The sequence below is a fragment of the Uranotaenia lowii genome, chromosome 1, assembly GCF_029784155.1.
Source record: "Uranotaenia lowii strain MFRU-FL chromosome 1, ASM2978415v1, whole genome shotgun sequence".
In the NCBI taxonomy this organism is placed as follows: Eukaryota; Metazoa; Arthropoda; class Insecta; order Diptera; family Culicidae; genus Uranotaenia; species Uranotaenia lowii.
The window spans coordinates 125,700,701-125,727,560 of record NC_073691.1 but is presented as its reverse complement, the minus strand read 5'-3'; the positions used below and the strand labels follow the sequence as shown (position 1 = coordinate 125,727,560).

General features: G+C 35.5%; 2 protein-coding genes across 3 annotated transcripts in view; one reads left to right on the top strand and one right to left on the bottom strand.

Moving 5' to 3' along the window:
- Positions 1-610: 610 nt before the first annotated feature.
- Positions 611-1,963, top strand: LOC129739825 (THO complex subunit 3). Its single transcript, XM_055731355.1, has 2 exons — positions 611-939; positions 1,002-1,963. The coding sequence occupies exons 1-2, from the start codon at positions 751-753 to the stop codon at positions 1,779-1,781; spliced, it is 969 nt and encodes a 322-aa protein (XP_055587330.1). The 5' UTR covers positions 611-750; the 3' UTR covers positions 1,782-1,963.
- LOC129739821 (NADPH-dependent diflavin oxidoreductase 1) overlaps positions 1,761-26,860 on the bottom strand; it is a 35,108-nt gene continuing 10,008 nt past the window's right edge. The window contains exons 3-4 of one of the 2 annotated variants that reach the window (XM_055731352.1): positions 2,314-2,801; positions 1,761-2,258 (exon numbers count right to left, since the gene is read on the bottom strand). In XM_055731352.1, coding sequence (XP_055587327.1) covers positions 1,827-2,258; positions 2,314-2,801 — 920 coding nt within the window. In that variant the 3' untranslated portion in view covers positions 1,761-1,826. The remainder of the gene's footprint in view (positions 2,259-2,313; positions 2,802-26,860) is intronic. The other variant, XM_055731351.1, reaches the window with a different exon arrangement.

Below are 26,860 nucleotides of genomic sequence, written 5' to 3'. Positions count from 1 at the left end.
TCCTTTTAAATCTAAATCTAAATTACATTGTAGCAAACGAGAACAACTTTGCATCAAATGGAACTCTTTTTTGTTTCAAAGCATTAATATTTTGATTCAAAGATTTTTCAAAAGAAAAATTCTTTGAAACAAAGGAAAATGCCTTTGAATCAAAGGAATTTTTGTTTATCCCAAAATCAAAGGAAAAAATCCTTTGTTTTTGCGGCACTTTCCTTTGAAATGAAAAATCTTTTCGCTGCGTGTACCAGCTGTTGATCTGTTTTAGCAATAAGTAGTTGAGTAATCTCCTACAGCCAAATCAACTTTACTGTAACGTTAGTTTATTCGTAGTTATCGACGTTGATTAAACAATATAATGGGTTCAACCAAAAATCTGTGATATAGAAAAGCCTAACATACGAATTTTGATAACAACCTGTAGAGTTTTTAATCCGTGCGTCCGAAAAAGTGTTTCATTTTCGCGCGATTTTCTATTAAACTCGGCCCGATTTCTTATAAGATTTCGGACCGATCGAGCAGATAAACGGACAAAAATCGGACCGATTTCGGGCCGATTTTTCCTGGGTAAGCAGGCTTCGAGATAAATTTTACCTTTTTTTATTTTCCGTGTACAAATTGATTGTTGCACCCCTCGGCCAAACAAAACATTATTTCCTGAATAAAAAAATTAACACGAATAAACGCTTATAAATTCTCGTTTTCTTACGGTAAGAAATACTCTCTCAAATATTCCAACATTCGGTTGCAACGATGGTTTCAACAAAATCACACGTCGAAGAGCTGCAGGAGTATTTCAAATCCCACAACAAAACCCGTGAAGCCACTAAAGCTCACACCGCCAAAGTGCACTCGGTTGGCTGGAATTGTGATGGACGCCGGTTAGCCTCCGGTTCATTCGACAAATCTGTAGTCATTTTTACGCTGGACCGGGAAAGTTTGGTAAGTGAATAGCAACCCGAATGCGTTTTTCGTACTGGATGTTATACCTGAATGCATTTCAGAAAAAGGAAAGCACTTATCGTGGCCACACAGGTTCGGTGGATCAGTTGTGTTGGCACGCTTCGTTACCGGATCTTTTGAGCACTGCCAGTGGCGATAAGACGGTTCGAATTTGGGATGCCCGCATTGGAAAATGTGCTAACATCATCAATACGAAGGGAGAAAACATAAATATAACCTGGTCTCCCGATGGCAATACGATTGCTGTAGGAAACAAAGAAGATTTAGTTACGTTTATCGATGCTCGGATGTTTAAAATCTTGGCCGAAGAACAGTTTACATTCGAGGTGAACGAAATTGCTTGGAGTAATGGTAGCGATGTATTTTTCCTGACAAATGGTCAAGGTTGTATCCACATATTGAACTACCCGGAATTGAATTTACAACAGGTGCTGAAAGCTCATCCAAGCACCTGCATTTGCATCGAATTTGATCCTACTGGGAAATATTTTGCAACAGGATCAGCAGATGCTTTGGTTTCGTTATGGGACGCAGAAGAGTTGGCGTGTTTGAGAGTATTTTCCAGGTTGGATTGGCCTGTGCGAACGATTTCTTTCAGTCACGATGGAAGGCTGTTGGCATCAGCCAGTGAAGATCTTATTATCGACATTGGCGACACTGATACAGGGGAGAAAGTTGCTGATATTTCAGTTGACGCAGCCACCTTCACTGTGGCGTGGCACCCTAAACAATATATGTTGGCCTACGCTTGTGATGATAAGGATGCGAATGATAGGAGACGAGACGCTGGTAGCCTAAAAGTTTGGGGATTTACAGAATAGATATGTATTTCTGAAATAAAATAAACACCTTTCACAAACCAATACTTAAGCCCATGTTTCTTCCTGATAGCGATCGCTTTTGATCATTTCATCAACGTACAAAGAACTTCCAATGGCTTCCCCAAGGGCTTCACGAACGGCTTCTGGCATATTCTTCGAACTTCCAGATACAAGAAATACACCGTTCAGCTCCATTAGCAATTTGCGAAGCAATGCACCTTGCTTACTTATTAAATGTTGAACGTAAACTTTATCTTTCTGGTCCTGTGAAAAGGCACAAAACAGTGTCAATAGTCCGGAGTTTTCCCATCTTCGTAAATCTTCCTCGCAATGGAAATCGGATTGGGATTGGCGGCATCCGAAGAACAAAACCAGCGGTCCTACGCGTTCAGTATCATACAAAAGTTCACGTTCTTGAATAATAGCTCTAAACGGAGCCAGGCCAGTTCCAGGGCCAACCATTACTATTGGAATCATCTGAATAAAAAGAAAAAAATTAACAAAAATTCTCGCAGATTAAAAATGCACCTACGGAATCCTTCGGTAGCTGGAATGTTCCACCGCGAGTCCACATTCGTATAGTACATCCCACCGATAAATTCTTAAGCCAGTTTGAACAAATGCCCCTTCGCGGCTCTTGCAGCTTTGTGCGATATTCGATAACGGCAACTAATATCTGCAACTTACCGCTCCCAATCGAAGATGCTATCGAAAACGCACGTGGTTTGATCGGTTGAAACAACTCAAAGAGTGCTGGTAGTGTCAGAGCCTTACTAGCGTGGGGAAAGTCTTTCAGTACCTCCAAAATGGTTCGTCGCGGTCTGTTTGCATACGAAAATAACTCCTCTTGACCCTCGTAGGTGGAAAACTCTCGAAGCTTTTCCTTTTCCAGTTCATCAGTGCAAGTGCGTGCGAGTACGGCAAAGGCCCGAGCCCTTGGAATGGCCGTCAAGTCCCAGTACTGGCTAGCAACAAGTTCAAGTGTTAACGGTTTTTTAAGAATTTCTGGCACAGGCATTTCTGAAAAAGGAAACGATAATATTTGGAGCAAAGTATCTTCAGGCGTAATAGTACTTCAGGAGTCTCAGATGAGGATATTAGTTTTATATTTACATATATGTACAGTAGAACGTAGAACTTCACTTATGAAAGATAATCGGGGGAAGCGCCACCTCGAACAAGTGAATCCTCGGATTAGACGAGCTCAATTGAGAATTTCTTATTTTGCTCTAGCTCGTTAAATACATGGATTTTTGTATATTATTTAATCTACGTTTAGGCAACATTAGACTTTAAACTCACTGAAAACGTCGATTAAATAGCATAACGATTAATATATCGCGGTGATAAAACACAACTTTACGTGGATTTTATAAAAATGGTGTCACGGATAAGCGGAGCTCTAGTGTATGTATTTTTATTCTAAAGTAGGAACTTTTAATGCTTTTAAAATCCGCCTGGAATAGTGATACTAGCACATCTTTATTTATCATAATTTGGACGAAGAATCAAAAGCATCAAAAGTTTGTTTTATAGACAAATCTGGGCACAAGGCAACCCAGCATCATGGGTTTCAGGTGTCCTTATTTTTCAGGATTTGTCCTGATTTTCGAGAGGCCGTAATGATTTGTCCTGATTTTTTAGAAATATCTAATCTGTAACTAAATTTATTGTGAAATGGTGAGTAAATCAAACAAATCTTTAATAAAATATTTTAGCCTGTTTAACCGATGATTATCTTTGGTTCAAATGATATCTAAAGAGTGTTTTTCGATATCGACCAGCCAGCCAAGGTTCTTCTGGCTTTAGTTGCATAATTTGAGGCGTCTTCATCAAGTGTATTTCGCTTTTAGTTATGCAATCTAAGTAGAGCTGCATGTTATTTTCATCAATTTACTGGTGTCCTGAAAAATCCTGATTTTATTCATCGCACTGTCCTGATTTTTGTCAAAACTACCTGGCACCCCTGCCCAGGATGTTCTCCAACCAGCGTTGCCAGATTTAAAACCGGTCAAGTACGTAGATTTGACGGAAATCGAAACATGTATTGTGAATTTTAATAAAATTTTAAGAAACGTCGCTGGTGAACTGGCAACAAAACACAGACTTCCTTCAGAGTCCGGACTTCCGAAGTAAAATTTAGTGCTGACGCCTTATAATACTGATTTCAGTGAAATAAAACTTGATGACCTTTTTTTTTATCGTCAGGTAGAATTTTGATTTATCCGCAGAATCCCTCGAATTTTTTCGATAATCCGTAGGAAATGCTGAAAACCGGTAGATTTCGAGCATCGATCCGTCTCCATAGAAGTGCTTAAAATCCGTAGATCTGGCAAGGCTGTCTCCAACGCTGGCAGCGATGAATAATTCTAGAGTTTGTTTTGATTAGGTCGTAAGAACCACTTGGCATCCCGCATAGCAAAAAACTATATCTCAAACAGTCAATACGATACCTTTACGACTCTAGAAATAGTGATTGTATCTGTTAACGTAGCTTTTATTTTGAACTGTCTGTCGACAACGTTAAGAACGATAAATAAACGTATACATTAAAAGATGAAGGTATCTGAAAAGGTTAATGAATGATATTACGATTTACTTCAAATTTATCAATTACCGTTAGATTATTATCGAACAATAACGCGTAGCGTCCATGTCTTCTGCCAAACTTACGTCAAAATTACCGTGTCATAGGTGCCAGATCCATCGTTTTGAAAAATTCAGCACTTATTGTCTGTTGTATTGAAAGTAGGATTCCGTTCAATGTTTGGCAGTCGCAGTTATATGTTCAAGGTATACCAAAAGCGGTTAGTGTGTAGCTAAATGATAGAATTCGCACTGATCTGCCTAAAGAGACTATTGAATTTTATAGACTCTATAGTCTTCAGACTGTTTATTCAAGTCTCTTAAGTTATGAAGTGTGCAGTACAGCTAAGCAAACACGCTGCGCTCCAGCTCTAAACTAATCAAAATTAATTAAGGATTAACTTAAATTAATTTCAGATTATTCAGTTGGTAACATTCAGTGCAAGAGTTGATGATTTTGAAATGTTAGGTAGAATTTAAAGTTTTTCATAAGGATGCCTATAAACACATAATATTTTGAAATTCTATTCTTAATTATACTCACGCAGTCTACATTAAGCATTAAGTTGAGTTACAAAATTACTCTTTTGTTTATTGATTTAATATGTTCATTAACACGTGTTAATTATAAATCATGCTACATTCACAAATTGATTGTTCAACTCTTTCACCGACTAAAGTAAAACATCGGTTTTGCTCATTTCATGCATGACTTTATTCATCGTTAATTAATAAAATGATAAAAGAAAAAAAATCTGTATCTGTGTACGCTGCTTTCAAGTTTGAGAAATATCATTTCTCCTTTCGTTTTGTTAGTTTTCAATAATCAGTTATTTAAATTCTGTGTCCTCGAAATTTGTCTGTTTCTAGAAGCCTCAGAGCTATATAAGTATCTATATTTTCTATTTAGCTATAAATCACATTTTAATCTCATAATGGTTCAATTTTTTTTAAATCCGTCTAGTCGGCATCACTGCCAAGTGCTGTCAACTGACCGAGAAAAAGAACACAAAAAAAAACAAGTTTTCGTTTTTCAGGTCCTAATCCCGCATACCAGCAGCAACAAGTTTTCACCGATTGTGGTCCGACGGATGGATATATTACCGGGACAAACCGGAAGAAGAGCACCAGCGATGTACCAGGTAAATTCGATTAACAGTAAATAAATATTCAAATGAAATATACGAAGGTTTTCTTTATTTCAGAAAACGGAGCTGGAGGACCAAGGTCTCGCTGGAAGGAGCAATGTCCCGAACTCTTTTGGATACAGCAGTGATCAGCGGCTAAGCCAGCGTCTCACCTGTGTTTCCGGAATTATACTTTCTGGTGGAGGAAATATGTTTTTATACATCGTAGAATTGAAAGGAATAAACAATTATAAATTTATAAAATGAGTGTTTTTACAAATAAACGAAACTTTCTTGCGTGAGTGTGTGCGTGCTGCATTCCCTTACGATTCAGGATAGGGTACAGAAGAACGTAATATCGAATCGTTTTACAACTTTTACTGTAAATGTTCAGATACAAGAGAACTTTTAAAAAAACTGTAACAAAAACAGTTCGATGCTAAAAATACGTTATTCGTTAGTGGTTTTGGTACGTAATCGCAACTGTTTGCAGAACAGTATCTCCATATAGAAGTTTTAACAGTTTTAAACAGTAACATAACTTAACGCCATATTCAGCAGACCGTCGTTTTGGAATTCAAGATAAGTGCAATGTTTTTTATGGTTTAAGATATCATTTTCTAAACGTTTTTTTACGCTGTTTCTAATCGTTTTATAACTTCAACAGGAACTGTTATGTTACAATATTTTCGTATTCGGGATGTTTTGAGAAAATCGATGTTGAAGTTCTTAAACATCAGCCTTTTAATTCTTATTTTTTAATTGCTGGTCGAATTCGACTGCAAATGCTAAATTTAATATCAAAATGAACGCAGAACATGATGATGTACCCGAAATTCGCCTTTATTCTCCCGAATAGAACAGAACCATGGTATCACATTCATTTCCCATTGAATTTAAATGTGACCATGAACTTAATACTAAAAAGAACATCCGGCGAGCGCATTTTTTTCAAGAATCCACATTTCCAAGTTTATCGTGTATGGGTGGTTTTTTGACAGCTGCAGCTCACGGCACGTTTTTTTTCCTGTCCGCAATCATTCTCTTCTTCTTCTTCTTCTTCTTCGTTTTATGTTGATGGCCAGAGAATGTCACTCTATAACACCACACGCTAGAAACTATTAAACCATTTATGATTCAAAAATAACCATTTTTGACCTTTTCCCGGGAAATGTCATTTTATGAGTTCTCCATGAGAAGTCATAAAATGACTTCTCAGGGAGATGTTTGAATATGGTTATTTTTCATCCGAATGGGATTCAGGAGGAGAAGTTGAAAAATGGTTATTTTTCAACCGAAATTCAAATGAGTTGCTTTTTTAGATTCATGAGGATTTGTCATAAAATTTTCGATAAAAATCGTCATTTTTCGTTCAATCGCGAAATCATCGAAACCGAAGAAAGAGTAGTGATAGTATTTAGTATATTTTTATTCTAAATAGGTTTTTTGGCGACAGAAATCAAAGTCCTTCTGGGACGGTACATTGTTTTCGTGCCAGCTGTTGTAGAATATGCTCGCTACAAACTATTCCCTGAAGCTTGCTGTTGGGCCTAGACAAGTGGAAGCCTTCAAACGGATTGGCTGACTGAAGGACGTTCTTTTTAGGTGCTTTCAAGTTTATTGGGGCCGGATGATTGTTGGTAATGTTGACACCGGTAGCTGGTAGAGGAGGTGAAGCCATTATCGGTGAACGTGGCGCAGGAGGAAGTAGCTTGTAGAGTTGATGATTCGGCTCCTGGAACTAAGTAGCGTACGGGGTAGCAAAAAAAGATGAGGACTGTATCGCTGATCGGCAGCGAAGCCAAAACAGGAAACGCTAACAGCTGCGCTGGAAGTGGTGGTCTGTTATGCTTTTGATGACTAACACTAGAATTTCGACTTCCTGAAATTAAATAAAACATTTTAAAAGAAAATCATAAATACATATGTCAGAAAATATTTTACCAATTTTTGTTCCCAACGGGAGTACTTGTTTGATTGCCCTCGGAGTCTTCTTGGCAGGGAAACATGATTTTGTTGCGGTCTTTAAGGTGGTTAAAGCACCAGGAGATATTTTACTTCCGATTCGATGGAATTGTCGGAATGAGAATTCATCCTTTTCCGCAAGGCATCGAAACCTTGAAAGTATCCGGAGTGGTAGTCCTATTTAAATGGTTCTGCTCTGCCGACATTCAGTTGAATTTTTGAAGGGTGGCATCAGGGTGACGGCAAACAAATCTATCACGTCGAATTTTCGCATTTCGGTATCCAGCTGCTCTTCCGGAAGTTATCCTGATTTGCCATCCTGAAATGGCATAATTATGCTTAAGCAATACCGGAACTGCTGACGATCCACATATTGAAAAGAATACAAACCTCATGGCTTCTCTGGCCTGCCAGTGGTAGCCCGCTGTAGGATGTAGGGCATTTTTAAGATCCTAAACAGGATGGCCATAGTACCTGATAACTGACTATGAGAGGAAGAATGGTATTAAAGATTGGTCATAAGTTTCCTACAAATAAATTTGTTGTCGAACTCAAGGATAATATTAGCAATGAATTACCTTCCAGCAGCAGGTGTGCTATGTTATTTGATCCTAAAATTGAAATACTTTTAACCCTTCCGGTGAAATCCATCCGAAATCGGATAAAAAACTTCCGAACAACGCGTACAGCTTGCCATTATACAATGTTTTTTTTCGATTGAGGTTAAATTTTCATTCTTTTTTTGGTAAATAACCGAAAAGTTGGAATATGGTTAAAATTGTAACATGAAATATTTATGAAAAATAACCATATTGGCAGTTCTGCAGAAAAAACTAAAAAATGGTTATTTTTCATTCGCAAATGGTTAAACAAAAATGAGCGTGCACTATTTCGACTATTTTGACTGACTTTCAGCGTGTGAATAAGTGTTGCCAATTTATATTAAATTTTTAGTTTCGTTTTTTCCAAAAAAGATAACACTTCTTTCATACGTGCTTCATCGAAATCTCGAAATAATTCGAGAAGATTGGTAAATTTGTCCCAATCGTGATAGTTCCGTAGATGGTTAAACTGTATACAATATAGGATGATGTGTTCGGTTGTGAACGGTTCTTCGCAGAGCTCGCAGTATATTGAGTCACGAACTCTCATTATACCAAGCCAATAGGGTGAATAATCATGCCCACTTAATATTCGATTCATGGTTCTAATTTCTGTGTTTTTCAGTTTGCTGTTCCAGTACCATGGTTTTCGGTTAAAAGCTGCTTGAAAGCGGTAGAATTTCGAACCTTTCTGTGATGTATGTACGTACTCCTGGTACCATCTGTTGATTGAATTTATCCACTCATTTTTTGCTTTCAGTGTCTTATCACTGATCCGTGATTTATTCACTAGTATGCATGGGCTCGACAGCCCTTGTTTAGCCGCAGTGTCTGCTTTTTCATTACCCACGATTTGTATATGCGCAGGAATCCATTGTATGGTTGCTTTTTTCGATTCGGCTAGTTTTATTATTTGGAAGGTAAGTTCGTCGAATTCGTTTGTTTCTAATTGCTGATTTAGGATTCTACATGATGCTTGGGAATCTGTAAGAATTAATGTCCTGTTTGCTATAATTGTGTTTACGTTTTCCAGTGCGGTTTTGATAGCAATCATTTCAGCTGTGGTTATAGAGACTTCGTTATCCAATTGCATACTAGTTTCTTTACTGTCATCTTCTTCGAATATTCCTATTCCGCATTTGTTTTCGTGTTTTGATGCGTCCGTGTATATTTGTGTGTATGTTGGGTATTGAGTGTTTAGCATGTGTATAACTTCTTTCCTCATCACTTCCGCTGACTGTTGTTTTTTCCTTATTTGTGTTTGTGGAATCTGGTCCAAGATTAAAACATTGGGAGTTTGATTGTTCGTAGTGTGTTGTAAGTATATCTGTTGAAATTCATTCATGTTTTCAAGATATACTTGTTCCAGATAAGTGTTTTGTTTTTTGTGAGTTACATTATGCTGGTCTAAACTTTGTAATTGCTGAGCAATCAAGTCGTTCCTATATACATGTTGCAATATTCTCTTCTTCGTTAAATAGATCCGTTTGAGGTATAAGGGCCCTTCTCCTGCTATTGCTGCCAGTGTGTTTATAGGTGTCGACTTTGAACATCCTGTCGCAATTCTAAGACATTGTCTATTTGTAACCTCTAACTTCTCAATGTAAGTCTTGCTTGCTCCTCCATAAAATATTGAACCGTAATTAAGGAAACCTCCATACAGAGCTTTGTAGTATAGCATCATAACACGAGGGTTTGCTCCACTTTTGATACTTCCGATGACTTTGAGCATTTTCTGTCTATCGTGTATCTTATCAATCATTGTTTTTATATGTATGCCGTATCTTAATGTTTGGTCTAGGGTAATACCCAGGTACTTATAGTTCCTTACTGTTTCTAGTGTTTCGCCGTTTATTTTTAGATTAATAACTTTCGCACTGTTTTTAAAAATCATAGCTTTCGTTTTTGCGCAGTTTATGACGAGTCCTAAATCTGAGGCTTTTCTAACGAACAAATCTATTCTCCTTTGCATTTTTATAAAAGCTTGGTTTTCGTTTTTTGATCTGATCAATTTAACAAAATCATCTGCAAATTGAAGGGTAGCTTCATCTGGGTCGAGGTTTGTTTCATGGAGGCTTGAAGTATATATATTGAAGAGTGTAGGGGAAAGAACATCTCCTTGCGGTAATCCACTTGAAACTACATGTTCCACTGGTCCTTCTTCAGTGTGGATAATAGTTTTTCTATTAATTAGAAAATTGTATATCCATGTTATACAATCAGGACTAAAATTATGTGACGTCATTATATCTCTCAGTTGGCTGACATCTATCGAATTGAAAGCATTTTTAAAATCAAAAAATACTCCAATTACTGTCATTCCTTTTCTTTTGCTTTCCATGATAAAGTTAGTGGCATATGCCACGCAGTTCTCTGTGGACATATTTTTTCTAAACCCGAAGGAAGTATCAGGTAGTATTTTTGATGTATATAAAGTTTTGTTAATATCTTCTAGTACCGCGGTGTTGAGGGTTTTTGTTATGGTGGAGAGTAATGCTATCGGTCTGAAAGATGTTACTTCTTCTGGTGGTTTGTCTGGTTTGAGTATTGGAATTATCTTAATCTCTTTCAAGTGATCTGGTAGGCTACCCTTTCTCCAGATTTCATTTAGAATTTCAATAATTTTCGCTGTACTTTTCCAATCTAACATTCGAAGCATGTCATATGTTAGATGATCTGTTCCTGGAGATGATCTTTTGGGTTTTTTGTTTATAATGGATTTCCATTTAGTTGTATCTATTATGTTATTTCTTGTCCTTTCATGTGGAGGTGCTATGGTTTCTCTTCTACTTTCTCCAAAATTTAGTAGTAGAAACTCGTTAGCTAGCTGACTATGTTCTTTTATGCAATTGACCTTTATGTTTTTAACAGAAGATCCTTTTAATCCCCTAACAAGTTTCCAATTTTGTTTCATATTAAGAGGATCTATTGATGATGACAATTCTTGTAGTTTCTCTCTAATGTGAACTAGTTTAGCCTTTTGGAATTTGGCGGAAGCTTTTTTCCATTGTATTAAGTTATTGCTGTTGCAAGAGGTATGATAGTTTTTTAGTGCATTTTGTTTTTCTGTATATAGTTTAGATAATTCTGTGCTCCAATAATACTTTGCATTATGGTCACTTATCTTTTTATTGTTTTTTATTATATTCTTAGATTTTCCTGAGAGTTCTTGTAGGTCTTCAAATTCCCAATGTTGTATTTTGGCAATTTGTTCTCCTATCATTTTTCTATCAAAGTAAGTTTTAGCTTTTCTCCTCCATTGCAAATTCACAGAAATGATCACAAATAGGTGACCACTTCCTCCAAAAGATTTTTGTTGTGTTGACCATTTGGTGTTACTGTACAAGTTAGCTGTACATAATGAGAGATCAATAGCACTAAAGTTTTGATTAATAATTCCAGGAATATACGTTTTCTCACCAGTGTTAAGTAAAACAAAATTTGAATCAACAATAGCTTCATGTACTGCTCTACCTTTTCCTTGAGTTGTTTGACATCCCCATATCTCATGATGACTGTTGAAATCTCCACCTATGACTACCTTATTATAATTGTTTAGTTCTTGTAATAAAATTGTAACGGCACTTTTGAGTTCATGGACGCTTAAACGAGGATTTACATAGACAACAACTAACACAAAGTCTAATTTGGTCAATTTAATTCCTAATGTTTCGAATTTTTCTGTAGATGTCAATTTAATTTTATTAAAATGAATCTGGTCATTCAGATATATTCCAACTCCCCCGTAGGCATCTTCACGTGGAGCTAATATATTGTGGAATCCAGAGATGTTGTATCGTTTTGTATTGAGATTGTTTGGATCTACCCAGATCTCTGTAAGTAGTACGGCTTCGAATTTATTTGTGTTTATTTCATGTATAAGTTCGTTTTTGTTTTTTGTTAAACTTTGTATGTTTGTCTGAAGAATTTTAAAATTGTTATCCATGGTTATATTTATTTATGTGCCATCTCTGTGGCCTCCAGCAATGTTTTTCAGCTCCCCAACAATGCTGGCTGTAATTTCTTCGCCTGCTATACCATGATTTTGAAGAATCTTAGCAATTTTTCCTATTATACCTGCAATCAACGTTTCATGGTCTTGTTTCATTACAATTTGTGTTTTAATTTCGTGTCTAAATCTATCAGCTTCCGAAGTGCGATGATTGTTGTTAACTCTTTTGCTAATTTGTTCTCCCTCTTCTTCTTCAAGCCTCCTTTTTTTCAAAAAATCTCTTTTAGACATACCCAATAAACTAGCTACCCCTGCTTCTTCTTCCTCCATTTCTTTTGTTTTTGTATTTCTATTATTTGTGAACTGTTTATTTTGTTTCTGGAAATTGTTTTTTGAATTTATTGTAGATTCGTTCTTTTTTCTAAAGTTTGTTGATCGCCCTTGATTTCCACTAGCTAATACCTGAGCAAAGGTTTCAGGTAGAGCGGGGAAGTCTTCTGCGTTTCTAAGTGCATCAAATTGATTGATTGTTGGAATATTAAATAATTCTCTCGCCTCTTGGTACGTCACATTTCGTCTCGCCATAATCGCTAGTGTTTCCGTTTCCTTTTTGCGCTGGGGACAGGTCCTGTCCGTGGTAATGTGGCCCTCTTTTTTACAGTGAAAGCAATATGGTATCTTTGGACATGGCTCGTGTCCATCATTCGCTTCGTCAGTGCAGTTATTACATCTAAGTACGGAACTTTGGCAGTTTTTGGATAGATGGTTGTACCTAAGACACTTAAAACATATAATAGGACGTGCCCAAGCAACATTTTAAACTCTAAATGGTTTTATTAAAAAAAAAAGTTGTTGTATAAGGGATTTATAAAGTATTGTTTGCTTTGTAACGAAATTTATAAGGAACTCTATATGATTGCCCTTTAAGCACAGAGTACAGACGTACAAGCTAGCCCACGAAACGTGTGTAAAAATTCCAACACCCTTTTTGAACTAATTTTTGTTTTTTGGCTACAATTATGCCTTTTCGAAAACTGGGCACTTTAAAGTTGATTTGTAACTCTTGAACGGCGCAATAGATGGCACTGTTTGCAGTCAGTTTCTAACGTATTTTTTTGGTGATAGCATTTGAAATTTTACACACTTTTTTGACGGTTTTTTGTTCGAGCTTGTACGTCTGTTTTCTGTGCTTTAAGATAGCTTAAAAACCACTATAGAATATTTTTATAGAACTCCTGTCAAATTTTGTGTTGGTTTTATAACCATTAATTTTTTTGGTTTAGAAGAGCGCTAAAAAGCAATTATTAAACTTCTCTAGAAAACCAACCTTGATGAAAACAACAACAAATATGAATGTTTTATAACCTTTAATTTTTTTGGTTCAGTAGAGCACTACAAAGCAATTATTAAACCTCTCTAGAAAACCAACAAAGGGTGACAGTCCAAATCCGATCGAAATGTCAAAATGTGTATGTGTGGCAGCGGTGTCATATATACAGATTATTCTGCATTATACAGATTTTTCAACGTCAATACAGATAAGATACAGATACAGATTTTTATACAGATTTTTAAATATTAATACAGATTTATACAGATTTTTTAGAAAATCTAAATCAATTGTTGATGAAACGGTTTCCACGGGCTAACTGAGCTAAATCTTTTTAAACCCTTATCTTTCGAACTACAGTATACCGTAAATGCTTGCAACATCACATAATTTATCCAGACCATTAACTTCTACAAGTAAGCTTTTGTGAAGACTATGACCATCATTTATTATAGGTTAGTAGGAGCTTTAATAGTCTCTTTTTCTCAACAGCATAACTTTATTGTTTTAACGTCGAACGATAGCCCGCCAAACAGAGTACACAAATTTTGATAATAAAATCAGTATAAAATCTCTTCTCCTTAAGTTTGATATCTATAAAGTAGGGTGGTATTTATGATTATCATATAAAAAGAAAAAGATTGAGAATCATATAGAAAATTCTTATTTAAGATTCAATTAGGTTTGCATCGTCAGTTTTTTTATTCAAAACTCTTTAACTTTATAAAGTAGGAGAACACTTTTAATTTTAAAACAAATTAATTTCTTATACGATATGCAGTAATTTTTTTAAGCCAGCCCACTTATTGAAACCAGTTTTAGTTCATAAATACAACTTTTCATAGTTAGTCCTAAATGTGCTACGGATTTAAAAATTAGATTTACAATTTTTATCGATAACACATGGCAGAAAATTTCAAGCAATATAAGAGTAATATAGGCTCTTATTTTAGATATAAATACTAAAAATAGGTTAAAAAATGCATTCAATAAATTTATGCGCTGGCAAAACTACATGACAAAGATATAAAAAAAATGTTTCAATTTAGTTATCGACTTTTTCGAGGACCGCGAGTAATTTTGACTTTGGAGGAAAAAGTGATAAAAGTTTCCGTTTTGTCATTTTTGTTCCAATTCAACAAAAAAATGGAAATTTTGAACTAAATTTAATGAACAACATAAATCTTTCATATTTCTCGAGGCACCAGTCAAAACGTTTTGTAGACTTTGGCAAGGTTGGAAAATTAGTTAAAATCCTAAATATCAAATTCTCAAAAACTTTTTTGAATGATGCCAGATTTATTATTAAGATATTATTTAATTTTTTAAAGCGTTGTGTTTCTGAAACTAAAATATCTAAGCAAGATTGATTGAATGAAAGACAACAGAAAGGTTTAAAATCTGTTGTACATATTCATGTAGGTTTATTTTTGGGATTTAAAAGGAAATATTAAAATTTCCTTTTGAAATTGATTCATTTGAATTTAGGAACCCAAAATCTTCCAAAATAAATTAAGTATTAAAACATAGGAAACATAAATGACTTTCCCTTGTGTAACTTTCAATCATAACATGAATTCAATTTTCGTACTTACCCAAGCAACCAAAAGTCGCGTTTTTACTTAACTCCGAACTCCGAAGTTCACATTTGGCTGAAAAAATGTATTACGGGAACCTCAGGTGACTCTTGTCGCGTAAAAGTTACTCAGGAACTTCCATCGCCCTTTGAAAGGTTAAACTATCGATAACGGAACTTCTAAGCGCTTTTAATGGAACTTCTTTCAAGAAGGTCGATAACGTTCGCGTTACATTTCAAAACGCACCATTAAGATACTTGAAGGCGCTTTAAAGAACCTGTATGGGAAATCTAAGCGACATGTCAAAAATGTTTTTCAAGAAGGTTGATAACGTTCGCTTAACATTCTAAAGCGCACCATTAAGATACTTGAAGGTGCTTTAAAGAACCTATATGGGAATTCTAAGCGACATGTCAAAAATGTTTTTCAGGAAGGTCGATAACGTTCACGTAACATTCTAAAGCGCACCATTAAGATACTTGAAGGTGTTTTAAAGAACCTATATGGGAATTCTAAGCGACATGTCAAAAATGTCTGTCAATTTCTTGTCATGGTATTTGTTTTGTTTATATCTGTACTGATATTTACAAATGGAATTCAAGATTTTTTCGAATTTTTCTTATAAATGTTAAATAAGATATTCGAATAAATTTTTGATGATGCGAATTTTTGTTATGAATCATATTGTGTACTGAAAGTCCTTTGAACGAAATAAGGTACCTTCTATTGACCAACCCACTCAATCATCTCAAATGACATTAAGTTTAAATACTAATTATTTCAGTGGCAATTAGCTATTGCTGGATTGGTCGAGAGGCTGGTGAGTTTCATTGCAACCTAAAGAGCAGCGGTTCAATTCTCTAGGCGTGTAAGCAGCTTTTGTAATCAAAACAATATAATTAAAATCAATGAGATAGACCATGATAGACCGGCAGCCTAGCAATCTGACATGTGGTTGTCAGAGCAATCTGTCAAATGGATTTTTTTTTCGGCGCGTAGAAGTTTCTTGACATTCTCTTAGAAGCTGAATAGCGTTCTCTACAGCCCCCTAAACGAACTTGAAAGTAGCTTTAAGAACTTAAATTTTGGGCTGATTAGCATTCTCTTCAGACACAAACGAGAGCTGATTAAGCTTCTATGGAACCTTTTTAAGGGAATTCTGGTTGCTTGGGTAAATATACATTTGTGAATTTTAAGATTTTAGAAATAAGGCTGGGAAAATTTAGATAACAGAAATGAGATTCTGAATTCAGAATAACATTCATAGTTATATGGTTAATTATTAAGAATTATAACTCAAAATCATGGAGCTAAATCTTAAGCATTTTGTCTTCCGATTTAGACAATTAAAAACATAGTTTAAAAGTTTTCTGTATTAAAATGAAAAGATGCTCAACAAAATGTTGTTCAAATGTGACAAACTTTTAAAATTTGTCCTAAGGTTGTTAGGTTGCGGTCACCAAAATTGCATGTTTTCATCTGGCGTGAGTTAATTAGCCTTTAGTAATAATTTTATAACTAACAAAAAAAAACTTAGCAATCTAGATCAGAGATGAGCAATTCGCTGCCCTCGAGACCCCAATGTGCAGCCCGCGAAGCCTTTCCGAATTGAATTATTTTCGCAATTTTTGCCTGCGGTAGTTCGTTATATATCATAAAATACCAGCCAATAAACCAGAAATAGTTGATACGGCGATGACTTGTTTAAATATGTAATTTACGCGTTTCTGTTTGCATTTATCCCTCGAACATTCATATTGGGGACTTTTTTCAGAAATGTAACATTCAATGTGTTTTTCAAAGGGTCCTAATTTTTCTTGAGCGTTTTTAAATTCAAAATCGATAACTAAATACGTCTCGGTGGTTGAGTGGTTAGCGTGGTAGGACGGTAATCGCTAGCCCACTGATGGCATGGGTTCGATTCCCAACTCGGTACTGGGTGTTAAATGTTAATCTTAAGTTGTCCACGTCATTTGTTCAGTCTGTAAAGCCTAAATCGGCTAAGACGGTGTATGTCTTTAAAAAAAAAAAAATAAATGAAAGTCGGCAAACGCAAATTAAAAAAATCGGAAGAATATTTATGAGCACATAATGATGATTTTCATATTTTTGTCAAAGATAAAGTTGTATGATAATTTTTTTTTTTTTTTGAAAACATTATTATTTTATCAAATTGAAAAAAAAATGCTAATTTCGTTATTAATTGATTTAAAACTCAGCATGAAAAGTGCCGGAAAAAAAATTAACATTCATGATGAAACCCTTTATTGTTATTTTGTATTTGATTCAAAAAATCTGTGGAAATGTTCTCTGATGTTATAGCAAACGCTGACAAATTCAGTCTTTTCACTTCCCGCATACTAAAAAACCGTATTTTCAACAGTCGCTACGATACTTCTACGGTTTCAGAAATAGTGATTGTATCTGTAAACGTAGCTGTTCTTCTAAACTTTACTTCGCCAACGATAACAAACGAAATATGAACGTTCATGTGAAAACGTGCTATGGTATCTGGAAAGGTGAAAGAATGATATGAACGATTTCCTAGAATTTTTCATTAATCTTAAAACTGAACTCGGACCGTTGAACAAACCGTTCATCCTTCTGTCATACTCGCACGTCAAAATCAACGAAACGCCCGATCAGAGATGCCAGTTGGTTTTGTACAAAATAAGTGCACATTTATGAAAATAATTTAATATTTTTACTATTAGAAGTTAAGCTCATGATTTAGACCGATGACATAGTGCACGCGATGCGATGCGAATTAATGCGGCGAACCACATTTGATGGAAATGTATGTGAATCGTTTAAACCTGACATTCAATGCGACGAAGGAGATGCCAATTTGTTCCACCGCTTGAGTTCGCATTGATCACGTTCGCCAATTCGCTCTCACTATGTCATCGGCTTTACAAGATGCTTTCAAGAACGCTCATTATGTAAGATTATTATAAAAGTTTTTTTTACGAATTCATTGACTTAAGCGGGCCATAGACTACACAAATGGCGTAGGCAAATTCGATGATTCCACGACGATTGTTTGATCTATGTTCGCCCACACACGATACAAACAAATTTCACGCAAACACAGAACGATGGCTGGCGAAAACAGCAAAAACAACAACAAAAAAACACCTCCACCCGGCTGGGGCTGAGTAAATGGATTGGATTTTGTACAAGCAGCATCAAACTCCATGCCACAGAGGGGGGTATGTACAAAATATTTCGATCCCTACCGATTGTATTCAAACCATTTGCGCGGTCACTCAAGCAGTGCCATAAACGATGCAAATCGTGTTCACAACGACAAAATATCATCGAATTTCATCGCATTTGTAGAAATGCTGTGTAGTCTGTGGCCCGCTTTAATTACAATTTTAGTTCATTTGTCATTGAAAATAATGCATGTTATAAAAAAACAACCAACAATTACAAATTGGGAGTGTAGCATGAATGCAAAAGGCCGACTTTAAAACGTAAAAGTTAGAATTTTTTTTTAAATTTCACATTTTAATTTCATATCGGTACAATTTTTAAAAATCGGTCTAGTCGGCACCACTGTAGACAACTGGAAAATAAACACACAAAAAAACAACAACAATTTTCGCTCCGCCGAAATCGCGGGATTCTATACTGGCTGGTTCGTTCTGCGGAAGCTACCGGAAATAATTACAGTAAGTATATTAACGTAATAAATTCTTTATATATAAAAAAGAGTAATGATCCATACATTAATTTCAGCTTCCTCGTCCGTTCATCACCCGGGTGACGATGGCTTCCCAGCATTCCGTAGCGCTGGAGCTACGAGAATCCATATGCTATGCCCATGGCCGGGTAGGATCTTTCTGCAAGAATCATCAAACTATGCGGTATCAACAGGTTTTGAATTTTCACCATTTGTAAGTAAACCAAGTGTAATAAAGATAAAGATTATGTGAAAAAAGTTGAATTGATATCAAACATCCGAAAATTTCCAAAACATTTCCATCTATGTGTGTGTGAGACCGGTATTGACGTACGGTTCTGGATAACGTTGGAGAAAACCTTATTTTGAATCGTTTGATAATTATTACTGTTACTGTTTTGATAAAAGATTACTCTTCAAAAAACTGTAATATTAACAGTTTGGTTGTCTGATTACGTTTTCCAATAGCGTTTTCTGGACGTTATTTAAACTGTTTGTAGTACAGTTCCTCCATATAAAGGTTTTAACAGTTTTAAACAGTAACATAACTTAACGCCATATTCAACAGACCGTCGTTTTGGAATTCAAGATAAGTGCAATGTTTTTTATGGTATCAGGTATCATTTTCTAAAAGTTTTTTTACGCTGTTTCTTATCGTTTTATAACGACTACAGGAACTGTTGTGTTACAATATTTTCGTATTCGGGTTGGTAAATAGGAATTCATATTCAAAACGTCAAGATATTTCCTTCAACAGGCCTTCGAAATCTTTTCCCAGTAGCACTAAAGTTTAATTAATAAAATCTATTAAATAAAGCTTAAAAACAATAAAGAATGTAGACTCTCCTAAAATTTGCTTGGCAACCTGTGAATTTTTTGTTATTCCCAGGATTTCAGCAAATTTGGTTGACACGTTATATTAAAAATGTTTTTCGCGAATTGCAGGAAAAAAAATCAGGGCTTCGTAGGGCCAATTTTAACTGTGGATTTTTTTTGGAAATACGTACAGAACACCGAAATTCAGATCAGTGAATTTGAACCACAAAAATAAAAAAATGTATCTCTAGTTTTTTAGTTATTGCTGTGATATAGATAGATAGCTCCAGAAGACTTTTAAAGAAAGTAATGAGTAGATACCGCCAGTTAAGATAAAAATGATTATTATATGGAAAGGCGTTAAACGTGTTTGTGCATCGTACGTTTTTAAGGAAAAATGTTATGCAAATGATGTCTATGTTTGGAAGAACGAATGTTTGCGAAGAAGTTAAAGTTAATTGAAAAACTATATTTTCAAAGATTTAAAATAAATGATTTGAAATAAAAAAATCACTAAAAATTTGTAATTATTACGATTTAACTTTTTATTATCTAGCAAATCTTTTTGTTATTATCTATAGAGCTCGATAAATGATTGACGAGTTTTATTTCATATTAGCGCGGCCCGCCGAGAATATTTTGAAATAAAACTGACCCGTTGCACAGTGGTCAAAAATGCGAAAAACATGATCGTTGCTTATAACTTTTTTAGGTCACATTTTAGCATATCGGTGTCTTCGAAGAAGTTTGTCAGTAAAATTAGCTCTATAATAAAAAACTATTATTTTTCTGATTAATCCCCCTACAAGTGAGATCAAATTTCTAACTTCTCTGTTATAGGTTTTAGCTCTTTGATGTCTTCGACAAACTTGTTAAAAATCAAATTTTTTACAACTTTGTCTCAGATGCCAAGTTTCTAAAATAATTATTATCCGAGATATCGGCCAAATAAGAAACTTAACCTTTAAAAATCAGTTTTTTGATAATAACTTTTTTCAGTAAATTTTAAGTTTAATAAAATGTTCCACAAAGATGTTTGTCTTACTTAAATACACCACTTTGTTGAACATTTCAGGTTTGTAAAATGTGATACTGCAGAGCTATGTTAAAAAGATTACTGAAAATAGGGCTTTTTCATACCTTATTTTACAAACACCGGGCAACATCGGGCAGCCCGCTTTAGATGCAAAATAAAGTCGAAGATTTCGTCTACAAGATGCAGGTACAATTGTCAGTATCCACTTGTATCCAAGCGAGATACATCAATTTTACTTTTCCATGTTTGCATTAAAAACAACGATTTCTATGAAAGCACATACAGCGCATTCTACTTAAGGTAGGGGAACTGGGGGTATAATGCCCAGTGTGGGCAAAACGCCCCACTGCGATATCTAGCTAGATATACACTTATTTTAAGAATTCGGTACGCTATTCCCTTCTAATTAACAGTAGAAACCTTTTGTACAAAAACTAGTATCAAATATGCGATAAATCCCTGCAAAAAACCAAAAATACTTTTCAAGCCATATTGCTTGTTATTTGTGCCTTCACTTTCGTAAGGAATTACGGCATCTATCGCCAAAAAAAATTACCTGACATCTGTTACAATGATGAACATTGGTCTTGAAAATCATCACAAAACGAAAAATTTCCTTATTCAATTATTTTTTATGTTATTTTGAACGATTTTTAATAAACATGTCTAGGTGGGGCAAAACGCGCCATGTCCGTTTATCTACAAGCATGTTTCATATTTGATTAAATTTATATGCAGTTTCATCACAACCATTACAAAGATATTTATAAGTTGTATTGGAAAACATTACTTGAATATAAAAGAATATATTTAAAATTCCTAAATTTAATATAGATTTATTTAACTATTCACAAGAATTTCAGTATATCTGGCAGCACTGCGCGTAGCAATACATTTTTCCATCTGTGAAGTAGAATAGAAGTGTTTTTACCTGGAAAACACTTTCGGAGGCACTTGTATCAATAAACACTTATTAAACGTTGAACGGCGCGATTGGGTACACACATACACAGTAAACGAAAATTACCGAGTTCGGTAATTTTTTTACCGAAATCCTAACATGTGGAAATCGTTAAACTGTTCGGTAATTTTTCCATGGCGGAGAAGTGACAGCTGTCAAATTTACAGATCTTTTTCGGTAAAAAATTATCGAAACTCGGCTGATTATATCTAAGATCATCTGTCAAATTATTGACAGTTGTCATCGTGACAGCTCGTTATATTACCGAACAACGGTGTTGTACAACCGAAATGCCTGTAATTATTACCGAAAGGCCGGTAATGTTTAACCGGAAAACTATAAAAGCTTGGTAGCAAGTACCAAACAACCGGTAAGATTTACAGAAATTCCTTAATAAATTACCGAAAACCTGAAAATATTACCGAATTACCTGTAATTATTACCGAATTATCTAAAACTATTACCGAAATACCGTTATTTTTTTACCGAAAAGCTGTAAAAGTTCGGTATTTTTCACCGATCGACCGGTAGAATTTACCGAAACACCTGTAACAATTACCGAAATGCCGGTAAATCTTCTCAAAATGCTGATAAATATTACCGGTATTTCAGTAACTATTACAGAAATATCGGGAACTTTTACCAAAAAAACGGTAATTTTCACCGAAATTTCTGTGATTATTACCGAAATACCGGTAATATTTACCGAAAACTGTAAAATTTTCGGTAATTTTTACCGAAACCCGTAAAAGGTTCGGTAATTTCAGCTTATAATGCACAGCACATTACGCGAGATGATTCGAGTCTTCAGAAAACACTTCAATTGAGAAATTTCAATTCTGAAGAACATATATAAACCAGGCTCCGTCAAATCGATGTTTTCGCCTAAAACGAACGTGTCTTCTTGAAATTTTCGACTCGTGTCATTTCACTTCGAACTTCATGGCGTCTGACAAGAAATAATACAAGTTGGAAATTTCGTTTCAGAAGACATCTCCGCTTCATGCGAAAACATGAATTTGACATAGTCTCTAAGGTCCTAGGTATGTTCTTCAGAAGTGAAATTTTCTCGCTTGAAGTATCTTCTGGAGACTCGAGTCATTTCATGTTATGCGATGCCCATCCTTAGCTGAAATTACTGAACGTTTTCCAAGGTTTGTTAAAAATTACCGATAATGACGATTGTTGCGACTGAAACTTCGGATAACTCCTGTACCGGCGGTATTATCGTTTCGCCCTAAAAAAAGCAGATATGCAAATTTTAGTTGATGCTGGCGGAATTCAGCTGCTGTGCATTTTTGCAACAGCTGGATGAATGCTTTTACCACTAGTGCGACGGCTGTTGATAATTTTGGTGGGGTGATTATGCCGATTAACTATTTTAAACATATTTTTTACTTACACACTATTAATTTTTTGGTGTAAATTTATGTCAAATTGGATGCACAAAATTGAAGCATCACTTTTGACATAAAATTACACCAGAGAAAACAAAAACGCTTGAAGCCAAAAATTTTCAAACATCAATTTATTGGCATTTTAGACCTAATATTGTATTAACGATGATGTAAATTTAAATCAGATTTGATGCACAAAAGGGAACCATCGTTTTTGACATAAAATTAGATCGTCTCAGACACAAATGAGCTTTCGGAACACAAATATTAGAGGCATACATTTCTTTTAATTCAAATTCTTTAATTTTTAGAATAGCTTACCAACAAACAGACTTTGTTAACCTTTGTGGATTCTGAATAAGGATAAGGATGCTTGCTTGATTATCATACCTTCTGTGAATCCGGTGACTCTTATCCAACGGTGGCTGCAAGGTCATATGGTTCGTCGCTCTCTTCGATGTTCTTATTTCCGCATTATTGGAATACGCGAATCCCTGGCCAGAACTGATCAGTGAAGATTTTCCTGCACAGTGTTACTGCTATGAACGCAGCACTAACTGCCACTAAATTATCATATGTATTTCTTATACTCTGGGTAGTGCATAATGGAACCTGGAATATTTGAGAAATTTTAATTTTATTAAAAATTTTATACCGTGAAATCAAAACTTGATAACACTAGGCTTCTAAACTTATTTAATTGATTCAAGATAGTTATCATATTTATATGTATAACGAGAATAAAAAAAAAACATAAATAAATTAATCCCAGTTTACTGCCGCTATTCGCATATGAGTCTCATGTGTAAAAAGTGCAAACTGAAAAAACGCTTGTCAAGTTTGAAACTTGTTTTTATGAAAACAATCATATTCATTTGATGGATAACCTATTTATAGTTTGGATAGAAAACACTTCAAAAAATACTCTTGTTTCTTTCTGCGCCAATACTTACAAGTACTAAACAGAGAAAATACAATAAAATACTCATGAGACTCATATGCGAATATTTTGAACCCTCCAGCGGAAATTAATCGCAAATGGGTCTCTTGTACTAAAGTTATCAGTGCTGGTGACAAATTGCAAGTACTTTTCTAACACGTTCAAAATTTTGTTTTCATTCGTTGAACATTGCTACGAATTTATCAGACTTTAATTCAAGTTTACGGATACGTGGATAGTTCCGACCAAAGGTTTGCTGAACTCCAAGACGAAGCAGAAGACTTCTTCCGGGAACATCTTTGAAGGTAATAAACGAAAACAGTGATATTGATATTATTGTAGATATAGAAGAAAGAAGATTACAAAAGTTAGTTATTTTGTTTTCGAAACAACACTTCAAGTGGCACCCATGGATTAAACATTGGATTATCAAAACTACCCGCTGAGGATCCATCCTGTCCGAAATCTAATCTATTGAGCGTTGTTTATCGATTTATGACAGAAATCCATTTCAGGAGAGTTTTCCTGCTACTTGTTAATGTTTTTTTATATTAAGAAACAGATTATTTCGGAATCGTTTCACTACTGTACGTTCAATTTTTTATGTAAATTAATGTTTTAGCATTAAATTTATTACATTTTCTATCTACAGTTTCCCTCAATTGTATGCTCTAGCGCTAAATTTTGGACTTAGGATATGCGATTATTTTCCACAAGGGACACACCATGGGTAATATTTACGAAATTTTACGAACAAACTTCGATCGATAACTCAAAAACGATGAAAATGCACATGGCACTCATATGCAAATAGGGGCAGTTTAAGACTGCAAAAAAAACTTACCAGCATAATTTGTAAGTAATATAGATGCTGTGCGTTAAATGAACAAGTCCCGACCTTGGCGCATGCTGTCTTGTAGCAGTTCATTCGTTGCGGCGCATTCCGTGGTCTGTCCTTTATCCAAAACGATGACCTTGTCCGAGTCCATGATGGTATTCAGACAATGAACTATCATGAGTACCGTACAATCTTTGAATACCGTACGAATGGTTCTATGAATAAGTTTCCAAATCCACTGCCGCGGATGCTTCGTCCAAAATATGAACATTAGCCTTAAGCAGCAGGCTAAACATGTCAGCTGCCGTTGTTCCATCGATAGATTTTAACCACCCTCCGTGACCTTGTGATTGATACCGGCAGCCAGTCCTTTCACAAACTCGTTCAAGTAAGCGTGTTCAAGGGCGTTCCAGATATCGTCATCCGAAATGCACATTGAACGGGTCCAAATTGATACGCAGCGTACCGGAGAACAGAACCGATTCCTGGGGAATGATGGTTAATCGCGATCGCAGAGCGTGCAATTCAAGTTGCGAAATGTTCTGTCCATCGATGATAATCTTTCCACTGCACACAGGGGTAAATGGACCTAAAAGTTGTATCGACAGACTCGATAATTCGGAACAGAGCCAATGTAAAGCTGGACTTACCTGCGCCGGCACGACTAACAATTCCTACGTCCTGACCATCAACAGTGAAAGAAATGCCTTTACGTACAGTATCAAACCCTTCTTGGTAACGGATCTAGAAGTCTTGTTACTCCACACGAACGTGCTCCGGTCAACCTCGAGGCTCGAGGCAATGTACTATAAGCTACTTCCCTGGCAGCTTCCTGTTCGGTTTCGCAATATTCCTTTATACGCTTCACGGCCACATTCGTTTTCACATCCGAAGTCACAATCATCACCACCGCAAGCAACCGCTGGAGGGCTGCGCGAGCGCAAACCAAAACAACACTCGAACCAAAACAAAAAACGACCTACAAAAATAAAACCACAAAAACTTGCAAGCCACACAATTTCACACGCGAACCGACGAAAATGGCGACGCTTGTGTGGTTATAAATGGAGCACACGAGAGACGATTGAACACGGATGTATGAGCGAGAAAGGAGGCGCAAGCGAGATGCCTTTACATTAAAGGTAACAGAAAGAGACAGTTTTGACGCTTGGTTTGACAGCGGCACACTGGTTTACAGTTTTCGGTGTTTTTTTACCGAAAATTTACGGCAAAGTTATTTGTTTACATAAAAATTAACGAACATCGGTAAATCAAGAACCGGTTTACCGAACTCGGTAAAAACTAGACGTCAGATTGATCAATTACCGAAAATTTTCGAATTACAGAACAGTTTCTGTAAACTAAATTACCGAACTCGGTAATTTTCATTTACTGTGTATGCGCATTATGCCCCTACTGAATCTGAAATCCAATTTTCTACCTTCTCTTCAAACTTCGTTAAATTTGTGGCCTTTTTTGACCTTCCAGTTATTCTAACAATCAGATTCAGACAAAAAATAAACCAAACTTCCAAACACAATCGAAAATTAAAGTTAATCTTTTCAAATGTGTTCTAAAAAAAAGGCTTTCTTCTTAACGTGGGCATTATGCCCCCTCTTCCCCTACGTGTGTTTTCTTCTAGCTTTTCCCTGCGCGATGACAGAAGCAAAGGTTTGGAAGCGCATTTGTATTATTAGCATCTCCAGCTTGTAGAGGATATCTATTTTAATTGAACACACAATAACCTGTACTAATAATACAAATGCGCTTCCAAACCTTTGCTTCTGACATCGCGCAGGGAAAAGCTAGAAGAAAACACACGTACAGTTGCGTTCAAAAAAGAATGAAATCGCATGAAGCTGCGCATCCACTTCCAACTTTGACAAGCTGCCATTTCTCTCTCGGTTTATATTTTTTCATGAAAATTTCACACAATCTAGTTCAACTATCCAACTAACACTCCACAAATTTTAAAGTCTTTACAATGACGGGGAACAAAGATACAGCTATTCCCGTAAAAAAAGGGAAATTTGGAACTGCTTCACTAAATTTGCTGTATCTTTGACAATTTTCATTGAAAAGTTTTGAAATTTTGTTAAGAGATGTAAAAATGTTTGATCTAATACCAGGCTAAGTTTCGTCAAAATCAATGAACGTGATCAAAAATGGTGCCGGATTGAAAATGAGGTTCATTATCGCCCAGCAGACGATTTCATTCTTTTTTGGACGGATGTTTGTATGGAAAACATCGTAATCTATGTATT